At 47.6% G+C, this 20,357-nt stretch overlaps 2 protein-coding genes across 2 annotated transcripts in view; both read left to right on the top strand.

Moving 5' to 3' along the window:
• The first annotated feature begins 188 nt into the window (after window positions 1-188).
• On the top strand, window positions 189-14,337 carry LOC101163689 (metaxin-1). Its single transcript, XM_004078423.4, has 8 exons — window positions 189-319; window positions 8,718-8,787; window positions 8,863-8,942; window positions 11,076-11,168; window positions 11,266-11,448; window positions 12,928-13,004; window positions 13,492-13,649; window positions 13,811-14,337. Exons 1-8 carry the CDS (start codon window positions 239-241, stop codon window positions 14,035-14,037), a joined length of 969 nt encoding a protein of 322 aa, XP_004078471.1. The 5' UTR covers window positions 189-238; the 3' UTR covers window positions 14,038-14,337.
• A 703-nt stretch (window positions 14,338-15,040) lies between these two features.
• Window positions 15,041-20,357, top strand: part of LOC101163438 (thrombospondin-3a) — a 33,650-nt gene continuing 28,333 nt past the window's right edge. Inside the window, exons 1-2 of the mRNA XM_004078422.4 lie at window positions 15,041-15,281; window positions 17,955-18,161. Coding sequence (XP_004078470.2) covers window positions 15,062-15,281; window positions 17,955-18,161 — 427 coding nt within the window. The 5' untranslated portion in view covers window positions 15,041-15,061. The remainder of the gene's footprint in view (window positions 15,282-17,954; window positions 18,162-20,357) is intronic.

The following is a 20,357-nucleotide window of genomic DNA, read 5'->3' as shown; positions in this document are numbered from 1 at the left end:
TAAAATACTACTAATAAGAATCATAATAATAATTGTCTTTATAAAGTATCTCTAGAAATGATGCAACTTTCTGAGCATTATGGAAATATAAAGCCGCTCGTGGCTTTAACCCCTCGGTCTGAAAAGTCTATTTTTTTTTTTTTTTTTTTGGTTTGATGGGAATATTTTATTTTGACAGGAGCTTTATTTTGACTGCGCTTTTCTCTTCCGGTGCAGGAGGTCACCATTCGAGACAAACATGGCGGCGCCCGACGAGCTCTTTTGCTGGGAAGGAGACTGGGGTCTGCCGTCTGTCAGCACCGACTGTCTGGTGGTTCTGGTGAGTATCCGCCCCCACCGGTTCGACTCGGTTCGGTCCGGTTCGTTTGTACCGTTGCTCCACGGCCACATTTCCGCAGAAACGCCCCGAAGAAGCTCAGTTCTACGGCTAATCAATAAGCGGGAAACAGCAGCACGAAGCCAACCAGCGATTGTTTTTAGTTATTGTTGTTTTAGGGAAACTGACGCCTGGCGTGACGTAACGACGTGACAGGCGACGTGCAATACAGAATTTAGCACATTTTGATGAATCACGTGGTCCCCTGTCTGAACCACGCGCGTCATATGCTGACAGACAGCTGAAGCCAAGAATGACCGGAAGTTGTGGAGCTGAGAGGATTCAGGCTCCAGAGCCCAGATGCTCCACCAGCGGAGGAACATCTGGCGGTTCAGGTCTCCGCCGTTCCTCCTGGAGGCCGGAGGAGGTTTTTCCCGCGGAAGATCATCTCTGCAGCTTCATTCGGTCATTTCCACCGGGTTTCCAGTTTAGAATCCGGCTCTTCTTTGTGGTGGAGCTCCTCATCAGATCTCAGAGCTTTTTTTAAAATCTCGGATCTTTAGCAATAAACAGCATTTTGGATCTAGAGCAGGGGTCGGGAACCTTTTTGGCCAAGAGAGCCATAAACGCCACATATTTTGAAATGTAATTTCGAAAGAGCCATTCAATAATGTGGTGTCCCTTTCCCACACGGAGGCACGGAGACTTAACCTCTTTTAAGGTTCTTTATTCTGGTTACTGCAGACCGCAACAAACGCCGTACAATTAATTCATCAACTCCTGAATCTCTCCCGCCGAGACGAGAGCGCTTCTCCCAACTTTATATTCCCCCCCTCCTGCTCCAGCCCTCCCATTTCCCTTATTTGGCCCATGGCTGAACACCATTGGTCCAAATTACCTAATAACAGGCTGAGCGACAGAACTGAGAGCCAATCAGATGCGTTCAATGAACTTCAGAACTTTCAACGCGGCCCAACAGCCGCTCAGTCCGCGACGATATGTTTAAAACTAAAAATACAAATGAATGTGTGCATTTTATTTAATTTCAACATTTTTAAAGGACAATAAGTCTGTGGATTCTTTTTAATAACATTGTTATTCTGTTGCTGATAAATGATGAATATTTCTCGTGGTAGTTTTGCTGATGGTCTAGTCTGGTTTACGTGGTGAGTTTCTGCTTCATGCAGGCGTTGAGACTTTAAACGTGATCTTAGGTCTGAATGTTCTGTAGATGTGAGACAGACTGATCACATGCAGACGTGGAGCCAGACACACTCAGGCTGCAGTGAGTGACGGGCAGCGGGTTTTACGTTTTTACAATCCCTGCGCGATTCACCTGCTGTCCCCACAACACCTCACCCCCCCCCCCCCCTCTGCTTTCTCCCTCACACATCCCGTCCCCGCATCTGCGCGCTCTTTCTCAGAGACGGGAGCGCGCAGTTTTAGGCACGTCAATTCACAGGTTTCCAGTTGGTACAAACTCTGTGAAATAATAGATAATAGTAACTGATAGCGCTGGCGCAGATTTTTCTCTCTAAGCACCGCTACGACTGCGCGCTTCTGGCATCGCATCGCGCCCGAGAAGGACTGGTCTAATGAAAAAAAAAGTATAATAAAAAAGATTTGTCTGCGAGCCACATGTGACCATCAAAAGAGCCATATATGGCTCGCGAGCCATAGGTTCCCGACCCCTGATCTAGAGGGATCAGACTGGTTCTTTCAGAATAAAAGTCCTCAGAGACTCCAACAGCATCATGACTGAGGAAGCAGACGACACGACCGTCCTCGGCCTCATCAGAGGAGGGGACGGGTCCGCAGACAGAGACCTGGTGAACGGCGAGGACAACCACCTTGGTCGTGGACTGCAGAAGGAAAGCACCGCCACATCAGCCACTCATCATCAACGGGACTGTGGTGGAGCGGACCGACTGCCACCGGTTCCTGGGTCTGCAGATCACTAACAGCCTCAGCTGGGAAAGAAACACCGTTGCCACGGTGATGAAAGCCCAGCAGAGGCTGGACCCATCGCAGGACCCTCACACCAGGAGGGGGCTTGTGGAAAGCGTCCTCACCAGAGGACTGACGGCCTGGTTTGGAAACGCCCCCATAAAAGAGAAGAAGAGGCTGCAGAGGGTCACCAACACAGCTGGAAAAGTCATCGGCTGCAACCTGCCATCCATGGAGACCATCGATAGAGGAGGAGAGTGACAAAGATCATCAGAGACAGACACCCCTCCCCTGCCCACGCACTGATCCAGTGTGTGGACTCAGGTCACGACCTCAGACGCCGCAGGCCTGAAAGCATCCATGAACACGCCACACGCTTCCACAGCAGCCAATCAGAATGCTGGAACAGGACATCAGAGGGAAAACTGGACTGGATCACATGACATGCCGTTCAGACAGGACGCTAAGTGCAACAAACTATGAACTCCACATGTGCAATAATTCCTCTGAATAGGTTAGGACGCCGCATTATTCATATTTACTCATATTTATATTTTATACTTTGTACTTTTGCATTTTTCCTTATTTTATTTATTTTAAATTTTAGTTCTTTCTATATTTAGCCGGACATGAAAGATGCCAAAGAAAAAGTCAGATGTACCACATGTGCAAACGGCAATAAAACCTTGAACTAGACTGAAAGATGATCAACACATCGCTCTTTGACTGAAGGACCAACCTCTGAAGTTCTGTCTCCACCATGTTTTCACATTTTTCCCGCTGAGAAAAAGCTTCAAACACACAAAGCTTCAGACACACAGACCTGTACAATGTTGTCCTGTTGCTTTGATGAGCACAAAGGATTGTGGGACTGCATGGTGGCGTCCTCTCAGGCTGGAAGGTCTGGGTTTCCCTCTGTTGAAAAAACCTTCTTTCCATTTGATTTTCATGAATTTGAAGACGTTCTACCGAGTAAAAGCTCTTTCAAAAATGAATCTCTTTGTTTTTGTCTCATGAATTCTGATCAGGATCAGATTTACAGGGGAGTCATGTATGACTAAAATCCTCTAACAGACATGTTCCCCGGATTTTCTGCAGAAGGTTTACATGTAACTCCGCACATGACCACCAGAGGGCAGCAAAGCCTCTTTACAGGAACCCATTTCTTTCTTTTTTCTTTTCTTTTTTTAGTCTCGTTGAGATCGTTTTTTTTCCTCTTCATGACGTTAATTCTCAGGATTTTTCCATGTTTGCATCCCATAATTTTTTTTGGCATATTTCTACACAAAATGATTCAAGTTTCAATTCAAAAAGTTACAGTTTGGATTCTTAAATCCCACTTTCTTTCTCACATAAACATCTGCCACACGGTTTGAAAGAATATAAATTCTGGAAGTTGGCATGGGATGCATAAAAACAGACAAACCTGATCCGTTATTCTGAGTATTCATGGATGGTGGGTCTGCATGTTTCCTGTCTTCCTGAAAGTAAAAGGAAACATTTCTCCTCCAGCCATCTTCTCTAAGATCTCCTTAGTCAGTCAGAAACTCTGATTCATCCAAAGAAGTTCTGGGAAAGAGCAGTGGAAGCTGGACTGAGGTCAGAAGTTTGATTTCCTGCAGAGACGGAGCGGCCCAGATGTTTGAGGATGAGGATGCTCTGCAGGAGGAGGTGAATTTGACAGAGAGGAGCTGTGGTTGGGATGAGGAAGAAGGATGGAGGTGTTCCCACAGCTGGACAGAGGGGGGGGGGTGTTGGTGTGGAGGGGGAGGGGGAGGTGGGACTCCATCAGCTTTCTGTGGGGATGGACAGACGAGGAGGACCAAAGAGGACATGAGGGAGGAGGATGCAGAGGAGTGGGGTGGATGGAGATGTTTCACTGTGGCGCCCCCTACAGGGAGCAGCAGGAACAGAATGTCCTCATTTTTATCCTTTTTGTTTTATTTCTTTTCTGCTGGTTTATTGATTCTTCAGTTTTTAGTCTTGCATTTATTTTTTTGTAGCATTTAGCTCCTCATTTATTATCATTTCTGTCAGGGACGGGCAGATATCAGTTTTTCCAGCTGATAACCGATACTGAAGTGTCTACAGTAACACAAAGTTTAGATTTTCTTTTTGTGTCTTTATTAGAGACACACAACTGGACAATCACATCATTCTTTTTTAACATACAGCAAATGATCTCATAGGAAAAAGTATCACTTTTATATAAATATATCTGTAAGCATTCAGATCATTTAGTGAATGTTGGACATAACTGTGAATCAACAACATGTATCCCATCAAAAATAACACGTATTTTAAACCATCAGGTTCTGACTGTAAACAGAAGTATACGTTTAAAAAATAAAGTGTTTATGAAAACAGTCAGAAGAATATCGGTAGATTTTTTTAATATTGGACTGATAAACTCAAGTTATCCAAATATTGGCACCGATATGCGGCCCATCCTTAATTTCTGTAACATAGCTTCATATTTCTTTGCTAACACGACCTTTTCAGACGTGTTCATTTGATAAATGATTATTTTTCTTATACTACGCGTCATGTTTACTGTTCTGTCAGCACTTTGCCTGCAGCTGATTTAGCGCTGTTCTGTTTCCATGGCAACTGGTCTCATCCTCCTCCTGTTTGAATCCTTCAGAGACGGACGCCGTTCTTCAGACCTTTTTTTTGCTGAGCAGCTGTTTTCATGTTTACAGGGGTCTTTGGAACCCGGAAATGTTCTTGGATCCTTTAATTTTCTTTGAAAATTAGAGAAGCTCATAAAAATGTAATACAGTTTTTCTCCCTTTGATGAAATATTTCAGTTTTTGAATTAGAAAATATCAGCTCAATAAGTTGGAAGGTTGTTCTGCTCATGAATGAAGACCAATTTAAACGAGTTAGGAACTCCAGCTGCGTAAAGCTGGTAGAACCGCTCCAGAAACGTCTTTTCTATGTCGGATGTTTGCATTGAATTATTTTCCGACATTCTAGTTTTGTTTTTGTTTTTTATATGGAAGCTGTTTGGCGGTAGAACCGGTTCCTGTCGTTCCTGCAGCCGCAGCAGGCAGGGGAGGTTTTTGTGGTGGGAAACCGGGAGTGGTGGAGATGCTGGCTGCAGCCGGAGACCACCCGGGACTTCTGCAGACAGTTACCACGGCTGGTGGGGGTCTGGGGGGCCAGGGGGGGGGGGGGGGGTGCTGCAAGCCTTCCTGCATGCGACGCTAACCTGCCTGAACAATGTTGGTGTTGGACTGAGACTGGGCGAGCAGACAGCAGAGCATGCTGGGTAACGTCCGGGGTGGGTGGGGTTTCCTGCAGCAGCACCAAACCCCATCCTTCCAGTCTGGAGTGCTGCAGTTCCTCACATGACCACTGGAGGCAGACATTCATGTAGATCAGTGTTTTTGAGCCGCGGCTCACTTTAACTTTGACCAAAGTCCCGCGGCTCACCAGCATCTGTAGTCTGTATTGATCTACAGTCCCTCCATGATCTCATGTGCATTTTTGTGATAATTGTGGCAGAAAAAGCTGGAAGTTTCAGCTGTTTTTTTTAAAAAGATGTAATAAAAGTTAGTTTTCTGTAATAATTTTTAACTAAATTATTAGACATTTTACCCTGGTAGTTGTTTTTCCCTTCACTTTATTAACATGTAATTTTAGGTAACCTCACAAAAAAACAAATATATTCTTTCTAAATAGTGATTTATTCATGTTTTCTGTAGCTCCACAAAAAGTGAACATGTTGAAGTTTTATTAGTTTTTCTTTTGTCTAAATCAAAGATGAAGTCTTTGAAAAATTTAGCAAAAATGTTTTATTTCTTTTTAGATGATTAAATTGTTTCAATTGAGTTGAATTGTGTCTTTTTCACCTTAATGCTGTTTCTTAAATGTTGTTACTGCTTCTTCTTAAGTGTATCATATAAAAGAATCCATCCAGCTTGTTTGGATGAACACAGAGCTGATATCCTGCAGATGTTTCTAGATCAGTTATGAGGGTCATTTCCCACGGTTCACCTGTGTGCCGCAGCACACTGCTTGAAAACACTGATGTAAAGAGTCCAACTTCCTGGTGGAGAAATCTCTGATGTCTATTGTTTTCTACTCTGGTTTACTTTTATCAGCATTATTTAAAGGCACGCTCGTTTGATTGACAGGTGGGTGGGATCAGAAATCTTGGGTCCAGCTATTGTTGAAGGGCCAGAAGGCGGGGCTTAGGTGCAGGCGAGTGGAGCAGACCCGTCAAAATAAAAGTAGCCTCTCAGCTGGTCTACAGCTTCATAATGAGGCCCTTTCTTCTGGAAATGAGGCGTAAACGTCACGTGACATCACGGCGTGAATCAAACACGCCATGATGTCATGGAAGCAGGTTTGTCGGCACGAGCCTTTAGTGAGGAGAATGCCAGGCCTCTCAGAGGGATGTACGATGTGCTGACGGCGCCTCATCGTCTTGTTTTTCCACTGTGAAGCCTGTTGTCCCGCCTTGAATCGTCCTCCATGTTTTTTTTTTTTGGGGTGGGGGTCTCGGTTTCAGATGGAGCTCTTTGTGACCCGTGGTACCTGGCCAGCGTTCTCCCATGATGCCAGAAGAGCTCTCCACTGTTCTTCTTATCCTTGATAACTTGGGTTTTTTATTTTCCACACAACCTCTGAGCTGAAAACTGGATCTCTGCAAACAAACATCAGGATCTGAACAACAACCAGGTTAACGAAACCAACAAAGACAGCAGCGTCTTCATGCCTGAAAGAGTCTTCAGTCTCTGCAGGGATGACACACACACACCTATACACACACTCACACACAGACACACACACACCTATACACACACTCACACACAGACACACACACACCTATACACACACTCACACACAGACACACACTCACACACAGACACACACACACCTATACACACACTCACACACAGACACACACACACACCTATACACACACTCACACACAGACACACACACACCTATACACACACTCACACACCTATACACACACTCACACACAGACACACACACACCTATACACACACTCACACACAGGCACACACACACCTATACACACACTCACACACAGACACACACACACACCTATACACACACTCACACACAGACACACACACACCTATACACACACTCACACACCTATACACACACTCACACACTGACACACACTCACACACACATCAGAACAGGACCACTATTCATGAATCCACTGTGTTCTGATTAGGAAAACTTTATGAAAAAATGAATACTTTAATCGGAGGTCTTTATATTCCCCAGTTGAGCATCAATGCAGACTGTGCATGTGGGCGGGCGCCCGTGGTGCAGTGGTACAGCGGTCGACCTCCAATCGTAATATTGCAGGGCCGATTCCCGCCCGTGTGTTGAAGTGTCCTTGGGCAAGACACTGAACCCCAGAGCCCCCAGTAGTCAGTGGATTTGGCATTAACGTCTTTTTACAGGAAGACGGCCTTTAAAGGATTGTTTAACGTTAATAAAATGTTCAACTTTTTCTACAAAATCAATGTGACATAAACTCTGCAAGATGTTCAAATTTCACACTGTTTCCTGTTTGACACACAGTGTGAGCGCTTGGAGCCTCTGGAAAAGCACAGAAATATCCCATCCATCATTATTATTATGATGATTATTATTATTATTGGTATTAATATTGAGGCCTGGAGCCGCATCACACTGTCAGACTTTAGCTTCTGGAATCCTCTTTCAAAACTCTGGAGTCTGATGACGTTCAGGTGTCACACCCTGACTTTCAAAACTCTTTTTTTGTTGTTGTCTTGAACGGTTTTGGTCCCAAAGAAAATGAGCGTTTGAGGCCGACTGAACGCCGCCGCGGTCCGTTCAGCCCCACGAGTCCACAAACATCCACACGGCTGCTTTTGTGAGGAAAGTTCTCCTCATGTTTCCGTCTGTAAAAGCGATGCTTTCCTCAGAAGGACTGAGTCACCTGGATCTTTAGCCAAAACCTAGTCCTGCTGCCCCCCCCCCGTTTGTCTGACCCTGACCAGCAGCACCTCCAGACGCACAAAACTGCAACACAACAGGCTCCATGAGATTCTCTGTTGGTGAGGCTTTCCACTGATCAACCATCGGTCTCTGACTCCAGAACCCACAGAGCTGCAGGTTCTGGTAGAAAATCCACCTCAGAGGATTTGTTTCCATCAAAAATGAAGAATTATTTGGTGTTACCTCCAGACTGCCCCCCCCCCCAGCATCCCAGCCTAATTCATGCTACATCAGACCCTCGACGGGGGTCCATTATCCCCGAAAGCAAACAAAAAACCAGCTCAAATGGGTCTTAACCAATAAAGTTCTAATGATTAGGAAAATAATCACATTTTCTCCCAACAGCCTCTCTTTTCCGTTTATAAAGGTGTATTTTTGTCTTTTCTCCGCCTTTCATTCGTCTGCTTCCTGATCCGCTTTTGTCCTCCGTCTTCAGGCCTACGCTCAGTTCGCTGGAGCTCCTCTCAAAGTCCGGAAGATCTGCAACCCCTGGAGGAGTCCGAGCGGTGAGGAGGCGCGCCCCTCCCTCTGCACACCTCTCTGCGCTCCTCCGCTCATCCCTCTCTCTCTTTGTTTGGAAGGTTCCCTTCCTGCGTTCAGGACCAGCCAGAAGGAAACCTTGTCTCGGACCTCTGACATCATCATCCATCTCCGGAAACAGGTAAGCCCCGCCTCCTTCCCCATTGCGTTTTAAAGGGAATGCATTGGCTGCCTAGCAACTGGTTCATGTTGGAGGGGTTTGCATGGGTTGCTGTGGTAAAATGAACATTTACTTTAAGGTTGAGACTCCAAACTTTGTGCGTGTATTCAACTATCCCTGTCTTGGAAAAAACTTTATGGTTGCTATGGATAATTTCTCTCATGGGGGGCGCAGTTCACCTTCTTTGTTCCAAAACACCCCAAACGTCACAGTCAGCAGTCATTCAGAGCGGCTTCCTGCTTTGATTTGTTTAAACCTCACGGACAAATCTGCTGAACCTGGGATTCTGGAAAAGAGCTGGCTCCAAATTCAGACGTTCTGCGGGGAAAAGTCTCCGGTATGACCTCAGCCGCGTCTCAGGAGGCCGCCGCGCGGTGAAGGCTCTGCAGCCGACTGGAAAAGCTCATTAAACGACGGGGAGCAGCAGGCGGGGGCGCATTCCTGCACCGCTGACGGTTCCCCACCAGGCTGAGCGGAGGGAGGGCTGCAGAGCCGGACCTTCATGCCGTCAAAGACTCAAGTTCACACGGTTGTTTGACCGTCTGTTTCCTCCAGATCCACGCAGAAGAGCACAGGACTCCACGTGAAAACTGACTTTAGCTCCTGACATGGGAGGGGTCAAATAATGTCCACATAAAACGTTTTTTGTTCCATGGAAAACTGCAGTGATGGTGTTAGCTTCAGGTGCTGTGATGCGTTCATGGTCCTCCTGGACGTTCGGTCAAAGCAGAACCTGACCTGCAAGACAAAAGTGCTCTCAGCCGGTTTCACCTGCCTGTCATTCTCAGATCTTTAACCTAAAGTCCCGCTGCCGCGTTCCCGGCGCTCTTTTAATGATGATGCAGCTGTTTTCAGCCAAAATCTAAAAACCTTTTCTACGACCTAGTTTCTGCAGAGCGGCAGGCGCTCATCAGAAATTCACCTCTCTGAGTTGTGGGCAGGACTGTTGGCCCGGGGTAGATGTGCCTGTGCAGATTTCCCATCATCCCTCTGTTTACGCTCTGTCATCCACTAGCTTATAGCCCCCCCCCCCCCCCCCCCCAACCTAACCTTAGCGGTGCATCAAACATGGCGAGCATTTTCCAGTTTGGATCCAGATTCCAGCTCAGACGAGGAAAACAAAGACGTTCACGGATCTATCTTGCTGACGTACCAGAAGGGGGCGGGGCCTGTGGCTTGCCGTAGTAGCTTCGACGTCCCAAATACGACCTTTTGCAATGGAATTTGTCTGCTCCTGATTCGGTACAATTTAAATAAAGAAATCCCCAGAAATGCAGTTTTGAGCTGAATTTTCTTCATCCATCTCTTCAATCCAGAGAAAAATGCCAGAAGGACACGATTTTCATAGAGCGGTTCTTTAAATGAGCATTTCTGAAATAATTCCGCTTAAATCACAGATTTATAGTTTTAAATCGGTTTGTTTTGGAGTTAGAATGAGTCCAGATTGTCCATTAAGTTGTTGCATCATCCTGCACTTTTCTCATTGGGGGTTCATAAAGTAGTGAAGCTGGAGGCTTAAAACGCCGTTTTCCTTCGTCTTTAGACGTCATCATTTGCTGCAGACTGAAACTATTAGCTTTCTCACATGATGCAGAGGTGACACAAACTTTCCTGAAGTCTTTGGGCGGGCGCGTGGACACGCCCCCCTTGGTTTATTCTGACTGGACACGCCCCCCCTTGCTGCTCCTGTCAGTGAAAATCCGCTTCAACACGGAAAAATCCCTTCCTGGTTTGTTCCAGAAAGTGTGAAGGAAAACCGCAGAGACTGGGCGCGAGCGGCGCGCTCATAAATCTGCTTCCCGCGTGTCTCCACGCCGTCATTCAGCAGCTGGAAGGCATTAGGCGCACAAACCGCCGCCGCGGGAGCTCTGGCTGCAGCCTTCGCCTCCTCTCCTGAGCTCACTTTGCCGCCGCTTGGCGCCTCGGCTCACACGTGTCCTCTGCCTCAGGTGCGTGTCCGCTCTGATGTTTCCATCACCGTGAACATGCCAGTAAACCGCTGCAGCCACGAGGAAACATGCTAACGGTTTCCATGGTAACCTGCTCACCTGACCCGCATGAACTGGAGTCAAAAACAGTTTTTCTTTTGTCCAGAAATTCAACGCTGACTATGATCTTTCAGCCAAGGAGGGGGCCGACAGCCTGGCCTTCATCTCCCTGATGGATGAGAAACTCAAGCCGGCTCTGGTGAGGCTTCCTCTTCATCTTCCTCCTCCTCATCTTCTTCCTCTCTGACCTCCTGGACCTGTCGGTGAACCTCAGATCTGATGTCCGGTTCTTGTAGATCTACACGTTCTGGATCGAGCCAAAGAACTACGTGGACGTGACTCGCCGCTGGTTCGCCGAACACATGCCGTTCCCCCTCAACTTCTTCCTGCCGGGACGGATGCAGAGCCAGCAGCTGGAGAAGCTGCGGCTGCTGCAGGGAGACGAGCGTCTGGAGGCCGGAGAGGAGCTGGAGAAGGAGGTGAGAGGTCGCCAGAGGTCAGCTCCAAGCAGACCTGGAGGTGCAAACACAAGTTCTTCTGAAACTTCAGGTTTAGACAAAAGTCTTTCCTGCTGAAAACTAACAGAGGAAGTTTCTCTCCACTGAAGGAGTGAATAACATATATAATGACAATAAGAGTCTTGGAAAGCTTCAAAGAAGAATATATGAAGTAAAAAAAAAGATAAATGGGCTTCATGCAGAAACCAAACAAGTGTGGAGGCCTTAAGAATGAAGGAATGAATGGAACCAGACAAAGTTGGTTTACTTCTGTAGTAAAGTTTTCCCCCTTTTGATTGTAAACTGGCTTCAAACAGGAAGTCAGAGTGTTGCTGCATGGCTCAAACACTGGAATGTTCTGGAGGAAACTCTGGATCTAGAAGCTTTCAAACAAACCTCCAGCAGAACTGAAGACGTTCACTTTGACAGATTCTGGCTCTGATTCAGACTCGCTGCTGGAAGCGGATTTTTCCGCGTGGTGACCTGCAGAAAGTCCTCGTCTGCGTCAGCTGACGGAAAACCTGCTGCCCCCCCACATGGCTCCAGTTTGAATGGGGCTCTGGTCTCCATGTGCCGCCGCTGGGGAGGAGGGGGCACATTGTGGGAGGCGAAGATTGGGCCTTCATACTAGATTTCTGCTGCTGAGGAGTGGAGGTCAAAGGTTAAACGGCGCTCAGGGACTTGGTTTGAATTGGTTATTCCTGCCAGTGGAAACCTCCAGAACAGCAAGTCAGAATGAACCAAAGTTTCCTGTGGAGGTTTAAAGGGTTGGCAGATCAGGACGTCTGAACGGCAGCACTGCTGCTGGGAGGAAGTCCCCTTCTGGGAGGTTTCAGCCTCAAACGCTGGACAACCAGCAGCCGGTTGACGTCAGCGCTGGGCGGGTTCTTTGTTCTTTGCCTAAAGCAGAACACGTTTATTTTGGCTGGAACCAGACGCAGAGCTCCGCTCTGATTGGTGGTCGTGGTTTGAGGAGAACATGTATCCTTGAGCCTCAAAGATGAGACCTGCTGTTTTTCTACGTTCCTCTTCTGAGGGTCCAGGAACGGGTGTCGATTCAGGTCCAAGTCGTTGGACGGAGACATTCCCTCACTAAGCTCCCAGACGAGACGCGTCCCTGGAACCACCAGGGCCAGTGTGGCGTTTACTGTCTTGCTCAAGTACACTTTGACACATGGGTGGGCAAGGTGGGAATCAAACCCGCAACCTTCTGATCAGATTGGCGGCGTTGACTGTCAGATTAAAAAACTCAGAAAACAAATCTCCCCGTCTGAACAGATCCACGCTGAAAGCTCCCCGTCCAGGGGTCATGTGACCACAGGCTCGCTCTATCTGAGCTCACCTTTACGGGTTTCAAACCTGTTCCAGTTCCAGCCGCATCTCTGAGGCCGACCTTCTGTCCGGCTCTCCTACAGGAACTAAACCAGCTTCTCCTCTGTGTGTCTCTGTTTTCTTCTTCAGTTGTATCGTGACGCCACCGAGTGTTTGAACCTGCTGTCCCAACGACTCGGCTCCCAGAAGTTCTTCTTCGGGGACTCGTAAGTTCCTCCACGTTCAGACCAAGTCTCTACCGCTGACTGACTTGAGTGTGACGTCATCACACGGTTTACCATCGGCTCCAACCAGAAGATGGCATGATAATGTCGCCGCCATGTTGGAGCCAAAGATCGCCAGTCTGAGTCATCTGACCAATCAGGAGTGAGAGCTTGTTGGAAGGCCACACCCCCACCACTTGAAAGCAGGCTTCACATAATCTGTCAATCAAATGTTTTGTTGGCTCCGCCTACTTTGATAGAGGCATCCGATTGGTCAGTTTATCACTTGAAAAACAAAATGCAGAGGAAAAAATCCCGTTAATTTCTCTATAGACGTCTTTGGGATTCTGGCTCCTCGGAGCCAGCAGGTACTTCCTGTTTGGAATGCTGGGGGGGAGGGGCGACTTAGTCCAGTTCTCAGATAGTCTGCTGACCTCTTGACCTCCTCCGACCGGGGTCCCCCTCATCCTACCTGCTCTCTCCTTTGCAGGCCTTCCTCTCTGGACGCCTACGTGTTCGGCCATTTGGCGCCGATCCTGAGGTGCAAGCTGCCGAACGGGAAGCTGCAGCAGCATCTGAAATCCCTGGACAACCTGGCCAACTTCTGCAGCAACATCCTGCTGCTGTACTTCCCCAGAGACGGGCGAGGTGAGGCCCGCTGGAGTCTGTGACCTCATGTAAACACTGACTGTGGACAGATGGGAGTGTTGGAAGGAGCAGATGTGTTTGGATCCCCGAACATTTCAGCTCCTCCTGTCTCGCTGACCCTCTGATCATCTCAGCAGCCCTCCTTCCTGTTTCCTCCTCAGACGGCTGCAGTCAGAAGTCGCCCCCCCAGCCGGACGCTGGAGACTTCGACAACGTCCCCAGCAAGCGGCGAAAGCAGCTGCTCTCCGCTGTGGTGGCCCTGGGCGCCATGCTGGGCTACGCCCTCCTCACCGGCATAGTGTCCATCCAGCACGTCCAGCAGGAGGCGCTGGAGGAGCCGCCCGACCTGGAGGACATGGGGTCCCACGAAGAGGAAGGGGACGGCTGAGGACGCAGGCCGTCCCGGGACTCGAACCTTTCAGGACAGACAGAGTTTAGTGTTACGCCACTGGAAGGAGCTGTGAGGGAGACGCATCCGGGAGCCTCCGGGCGGCAGGAGGAGGAGCAGGTGCATCCCAGGAGGTCGTCCCAGGAGGGTTTGTGTTTCTGTGGAGAAACTTCACACGCCTCTGTTTGGGTCTTAAAGTTTGTGCTTTTTAATTTAAGTTTGAGTTTTTCAGCAGAAGCTGGATTTTCTGCTCTCTGCTGAAACTGTGTCTGAAGAAAATAAAGAGAAGTTTGAATCTGTGGTGGTTTGATGGTTGAAATCCAGGATCAGTGGCTTCATATTCAGATGTTTCTCTGCGAGCATGAAGAAAACACACACACGCCCCCCACCCGTCCCGAGCGGGTCTGGACGCCTGGGGAGGTACAGCTGCACATGACGCCACCCCTCAGGAATCCCCGCCGTGTCCCGCTCTGCTGCCCGTCCTAACGAGGCGATCTGGAAGCAGTTTGTGGGTCGCTCCTTTGTTCTGGTGCCGTTCAGACGTTCGCTTAGAGCTGAAGTCCAGAGAGGAGGAGGGAGGGGGTTACCTGCGGGTCAAGGTTACCACGGTGACGGTCTGGAAGTGGAAACAAACTGTGGAGGAGGGATGAGGTTATCTTTAAGAAACTGTGGTTCTGGACCTCTGGCATTCATCTGGACCTCTCCGGTCCCACAAACCTGAACCGCTTTTCTCAGATCGGTGCCCAAAACCTGTAGACGTACGTCTGTGACCGGTTCCTTTAGCACTGGGTTCTGGGGAATCACTGGGTGGGGGTGGGGGGGTGGTGGGGGGGTTGCTTCACCTGAACAAACCTATCAGGTCATCATTTCTGCTCCCCCTCTGCTTTTGGTTTGAGTTTCAATGAATTTCCCGAGCATGCGCAGTTCCAATCCAGCTGCGCACCTGACCATTGGTTCGGGTTCGGGTGGTACCGCCCCGCTCCGCCCCTCCTCCTCCTCCCTGAGGAGCCAGCAGCCCATCCCGATGGTTCTCCGTGCAAACCCTCTGCCTCCGGGTTCGGTTCGTCTCTGTTCCAGGCTGAAGGACCACCCCAGTTCCGGACCGGCGCCCCCGCGTTTCAAAGTTCTGGACCTGGTTCTAGGGAGTGCCCGTGGGTCCAGAATGGGTTGGTCTGTCCCGCTTCTGCTGTCAGTCATGTGCGCGCGCCTCACGGTGGGAGTCCCGGACGGAGCGGACTTCCAAGGTAACGGAACCGAACCTGGGCCCGCGGCCGGGACCAAAATGGCGTTTCGATCCGAAACCATTAGAGTTCTTTTGGATCTGGTCATGTTTGACAAACCGGTTAATGGCGGGAAGAGAGAGGGAGAGAAACGCGCGCGCTGGAAAAAGTGATGCCTAAACTTTTACGCACAGAAAGACGCAGAAAACTTTATAGAATCTTTTTTTATTCTATTATTACATAAACACTTCATATTTATTCACTACAGGAATTGACCAAATGTTGAAACAATCAGGATGACTTATTAAAGGATGTGTTTAGGGAACAGCTAGAATACCCGACAAAAGTCAAATTAACAATAATATGCTTTGATTGAACACAACAGGAGCCAGAAATGAACCGTTTCTCTCCAAAACTATAGAAAAAAAGGTAAATTTGACCAATTTTATAAAGTTTGAAATGGTCTTTATCTTCATTCTTTACTTAGAACAAAATAAATCTTTATATCTGAATAATACACACATCTATGAAAAGCTGCTAAGTAAGTGTCTTGGAAGCCCAGAGGGCAGGGGTCCCCAAACTGGCCCACCCATTTGACCCGGCCCCCTGAACTTTACTAGAGAGGCCCCCTCTTTTTTTGCATATCACATAGCCTGGTCACGTGATGGAGACTCATTGAAGCATGGAGAACTGGGGTGAAGTGGACCCCCCCAACAGAATCTCTGGAATTGTTTCCTCACATCAATAAAGTTTATATGATTTGAAATGTGAGCAAAGCTAAAAATGTTGCTACTGCAACCTCACTTTGCCCCTGTCATAGAACTTGAATGTGACCCCCCCCCCCCCCCCCCATCAGAAGGGAAAAGTGACTAAAAGGTGAGGAAAGGGAAACATTGATCCAGAATGCAGGTATTGATCAGAGAGGCTAGCCTCCTGAAAACCTCCAAACCTGGATAATAAGGAAAGAAGACAAAAGCCTTCAGAGACTGTTCATATGAGCGTCGCTGAAACACTTTCCTTCATATCTGTTCGGTCGGGTTCACTTTGTGTAAAAAAACAATTTCATTTTTTCATTTCTGAGTCCCTCCGGAAGCATCAGATGAATCCTGGGAGAAGCTAATCGCCACACGGTAACAGTCATATTAGGTCTTCATAAACCCTACCATGGGTTTGACCTCTGACCTTCATCAGCGAGGCTCCCGTCAGTCAAACGACACACTTTTTTTCTTCTTGAAGCCGTGAAAGCAGCTCTGGGAATTCCTTCACATTTCAAACTAACGTGAAATCAGAAGAATTAAAGGATCTTCATGAACTCTGGAGAATAATCGTCAGTCCTGATCTGTGTGAGAAGTCTGTTGAGCCACTAAAACCATGAAACTTCCTCCTCCGTGCTTCACAATAGGATCATTTTCTGCACACTCTGATGGGAACATCTTGAGACTTTTCTGAATCAGATTCTTTTTTTTCTGTGTGCTTCAGAAAAGAGAAGATTTGTTTTGGATGATTCGACTCTTTAAGCCTCTGACAGAAACGGCTTTTCTGGACTCCGCCCTGATGACGTCTCGCTCTTGTGACGAAATGCCTGTAACTAGAGGATTTAATGGAAGGACTTTAACGAGCCTCAAACGGATGAAAATCTGTTCTTACAAGGTTCACCAACTTTTTATTTATTCATCTTCTGTGTCCATCGTTTGAAACCATCTTTAGTTGTTAGCAGAAGTTGTACAGGAAGTCAGCTTGACCTGAATGGGAAACAGAAAAGGCTTTTATTGTGAAACTCAGCCTGCAGGTTCTTCCTGGCTCATGTTGGTCTGTAACAGCGCAGAGGCCGAACGCGCCTCCTGATAATCTGTCACTTCCTGTTGGGTGGGGCTGCTCTGAACGATTCCACCTGGAGAGCTGCTGATGCTTGAAGCAACGTCTGCTGGTCCCACAGCCGTTAATGTGGTCGCAGAAAAGCCCAGCTGTGGTTTACATTCTGGAACGGTTCTGCAGAACATCTGGAACAAACACAGGGACCTTTTTTTCAGGTGTGGTCCTGCCTCTGGTCCCTGAGGCTGATTGTTTCTTCTGGATGGGGCCGTTTCTGATCTGTGCTCCTCAGGCTGACGTGATGTGTGGTGGAGACGCCGAGGGGTTCGTGTTTCACCTCATCTCTAAATTTAGCTCTGAAGATGAATGTTCCTGAGTGAAGGTTTCTCTGATAGACCTGAACAGTTTACGGTAACCATGGTAACCTGAAGTGAGGATGGGGTTTCATACAGAACATTGCATAAAAGCTGGTATCATTTTTCTAAATATTTAAGTCAGAAACGGATAAAACGATCGATTTTTTGAGGACAGAAAAAAATTGAAATGCCATGAAAACAAAAATGCAGTTCATTTCAAAATGACCATAAAAAGTCGTTCATCCTGTGAGGGCCGGCCATGGCACGGAGGTGGAGCAGCTGATATTTAGCAGAAACATTTCTAACTTTAGAGCCCTTTGGTCTACCTGGCTGAAATGTCATGGACTGTTATAAAAACCACTAATGTCTAAGATTTTTAGCTTTTAGAGAAAATACATTTTGTGTCTTTATAAATGAAGAGCGTATATAAAGATGACTTCTACTTCTGGGCTTCCAGGTTTCACATAAACTTATGCAGTTAAGTGGCTGACCTGCAGGGGGCGTTAAGACTGTCTCCTGTTCTCCTCAGTGATTGACGTGCTGAGTCTCCAGGATGCAAAGCAGAGCTCCGTGGCAGTGAAGAAGCTGTCGGACGGTCTGAGTGAGCTCAGTGACGTGTACGTGGTGTCGACGTTCCGGCTGCCGCCGAAGTCGAGCGGCGTCCTGATGGGTCTCTACAGCAAGCAGGACAGCAGGAAATACCTGGAGGTCGCCGTCATGGGGAAGATCAATAAAGGTGGGCGGAGGTTTGCTTTGCTCTGGAACTCCGAAATTTCCTGCGCTTCCTGAACGTGTCAGGAACGGTTCTGGAGAAGAATGATCCAGCAGCCCGTTTCCATGGAGACGGGAAGTTCGTGGAGGGAAACCTCAGTGTGCCTGAAGGTTCAGTCGGCTGCATAAAAACAGTCGAACCTTTTTCCAAAGTATTTCTAAAAAATAATGAAGAAAAGCAGCAGAAAACACAAACGACCAGGAGAAGAGCTCAGAGAAGGTCCAACAGAAGACTCGGATTAAAAAATGTATTAACCAAATCAAATTGATATTAATGTCCAAGAGAAAAAACTGGAGGAACCTTCCTGCATTCATTTGCTCTGTGTGACTCCAATGGAGGACATCAGAATCAGAATCAGAATCAGAAAGCCTTTATTGTCATTGTTACACAAGAAACTTGTGACAACGAGATTACCGGTGCTCTCCAGCTGCTTAAACAATAAAAATAGATAATCTTCTAAAGAACAATAAAATTGTGTTTCACTGAAAATATACATATGTACAAAGCTAAATAACTATTTTAAATTGCATTATATTGCACTGGGAATTGTTAATATTGCACATTGGTTTCAGTTATTGCACGAAGTTACAGTTTTTTGTGGGATTCACATTTATTTATGAGGTTGACTGCTCTGGGAAAAAAACTGTTCTTGAGTCTATTTGTGCGAGCCTTGAGCGATCTGTACCGTCGGCCTGACGGTAGCAGTTGGAACAGGTGGTGGTTGGGATGGTGGGAGTCCTTGATGATTTGCCTGGCTCTGCTCGTGTAGCGAGAGCCAGCAATGTCCTCTAGGCTGGGCAGGGGGGAGCCGGTGATTTTCTGGGCCGTGTTGATCACCCTCTGCAGCGCCTTCCTGTCTGCGGCCGAGAATCCTGCATACCAGGCTGTGATGCAGTACGAGAGGATGCTCTCGATGGTGGCTCTGTAGAAGGTCACCAGCAGCTTCTTGTCCAGGTTGTTCCTCCTGAGTATTCTCAGAAAGTGGAGACGCTGCTGGGCCTTCCCTACTGCCGCAGTGGTGTTTGCAGTCCAGGAGAGGTCCTCTGTGATCAGCACACCCAGGTAGCGGATGGAGTGGACCCTGTCCACTCTGACCCCATTTATATAAAGTGGGGGTGGGTCCACTCTCCCCTTTCTGAAGTCCAGGATTATTTCTTTCGTTTTGGTGGTGTTCAGGTGGAGGTTGTTTCCTGAACACCACTTTTCCAGTCTGCTGACTTCATCCCTGTAGAGAGTCTCATCTTCACCTGAGATGAGCCCGACCACAGCGGTGTCATCAGCAAATTTGATGATTGTGTTGCAGGGGTGGGTTGATGTGCAGTCCGATGTGTAGAGTGTGAAGAGGAGTGGGCTCAGTACACATCCTTGTGGTGATCCTGTGCTGATGGTGATGGTGGATGAAAGGTGGGGTCCAAGTTTAACAGATTGTGGTCGTTCTGACAGAAAGTCTTTAATCCATAAGCAGATGGGGGAAGAAAGGCCCAAGTGAAGCAGTTTCTCTGTCAGGATGTCTGGGATGATGTTGTTAAAGGCTGAGCTGAAGTCCAGAAAGAGCAGCCTAACGTAGTTCCCTGGGTGGTCCAGGTGGCTCAGGGCAGAGTGAAGAGTGGTGGAAATAGCATCATCTGTTGAGCGATTTGGTTTGTAGGCAAACTGGAGCGGGTCGAGGGTGGGTGGGAGATTATCTTTGATGTGTTTTGCTATCAGTCTTTCAAAACACTTCATGATTACAGGCGTGAGGGCGACTGGCCTGTAGTCGTTGAGGCTGTCTGCTGCTGACTTTTTGAGAACCGGAATTATGGTGGAGGTTTTGAAGCAGGCTGGGATACTGCACTGTTGTAGGGACTGATTAAAGATACTGGTGAAGACGTCCGCTAATTGGTCGGCGCATGCGCTGAGTACTTTGCCTGGTACTCCAGGCAAAGTACTCCTGGTCACTAATTGTCTCCCGTTAAATAGGCAGACTGAGTGATTCTGAAAACAGCTGTGATGTCAATTAAAGTTTATCATGACCGCCTGGGCAATTAGTTCTCAGTCTTTTATTATTTTTCTCACTAGTATGACGATGTACAGTGCTTAAATTATCAATATTAAAGTATAGTTGAAGTTTGCCTAAATATACATCTATATGAGCTTCATGTACTCATTGGCACCATCTAG

This window comes from Oryzias latipes, chromosome 16 (genome assembly GCF_002234675.1).
Source record: "Oryzias latipes chromosome 16, ASM223467v1".
NCBI classification, from domain to species: Eukaryota; Metazoa; Chordata; class Actinopteri; order Beloniformes; family Adrianichthyidae; genus Oryzias; species Oryzias latipes.
This window is presented reverse-complemented; position numbering and strand designations above follow the sequence as displayed.

What these genes read in the sequence shown, in the direction of transcription:
- LOC101163689 (XM_004078423.4), top strand. Translation starts at nt 239, where the DNA reads ATGGCGGCGCCCGACGAGCTCTTTTGCTGGGAAGGAGACTGGGGTCTG. An exon ending in GAGAGGAGCTGGAGAAGGAG is followed by an intron (nt 11,449 to 12,927) that starts GTGAGAGGTCGC and finishes TTTCTTCTTCAG; the next exon opens with TTGTATCGTGACGCCACCGA. An exon ending in AAGTTCTTCTTCGGGGACTC is followed by an intron (nt 13,005 to 13,491) that starts GTAAGTTCCTCC and finishes TCTCCTTTGCAG; the next exon opens with GCCTTCCTCTCTGGACGCCT.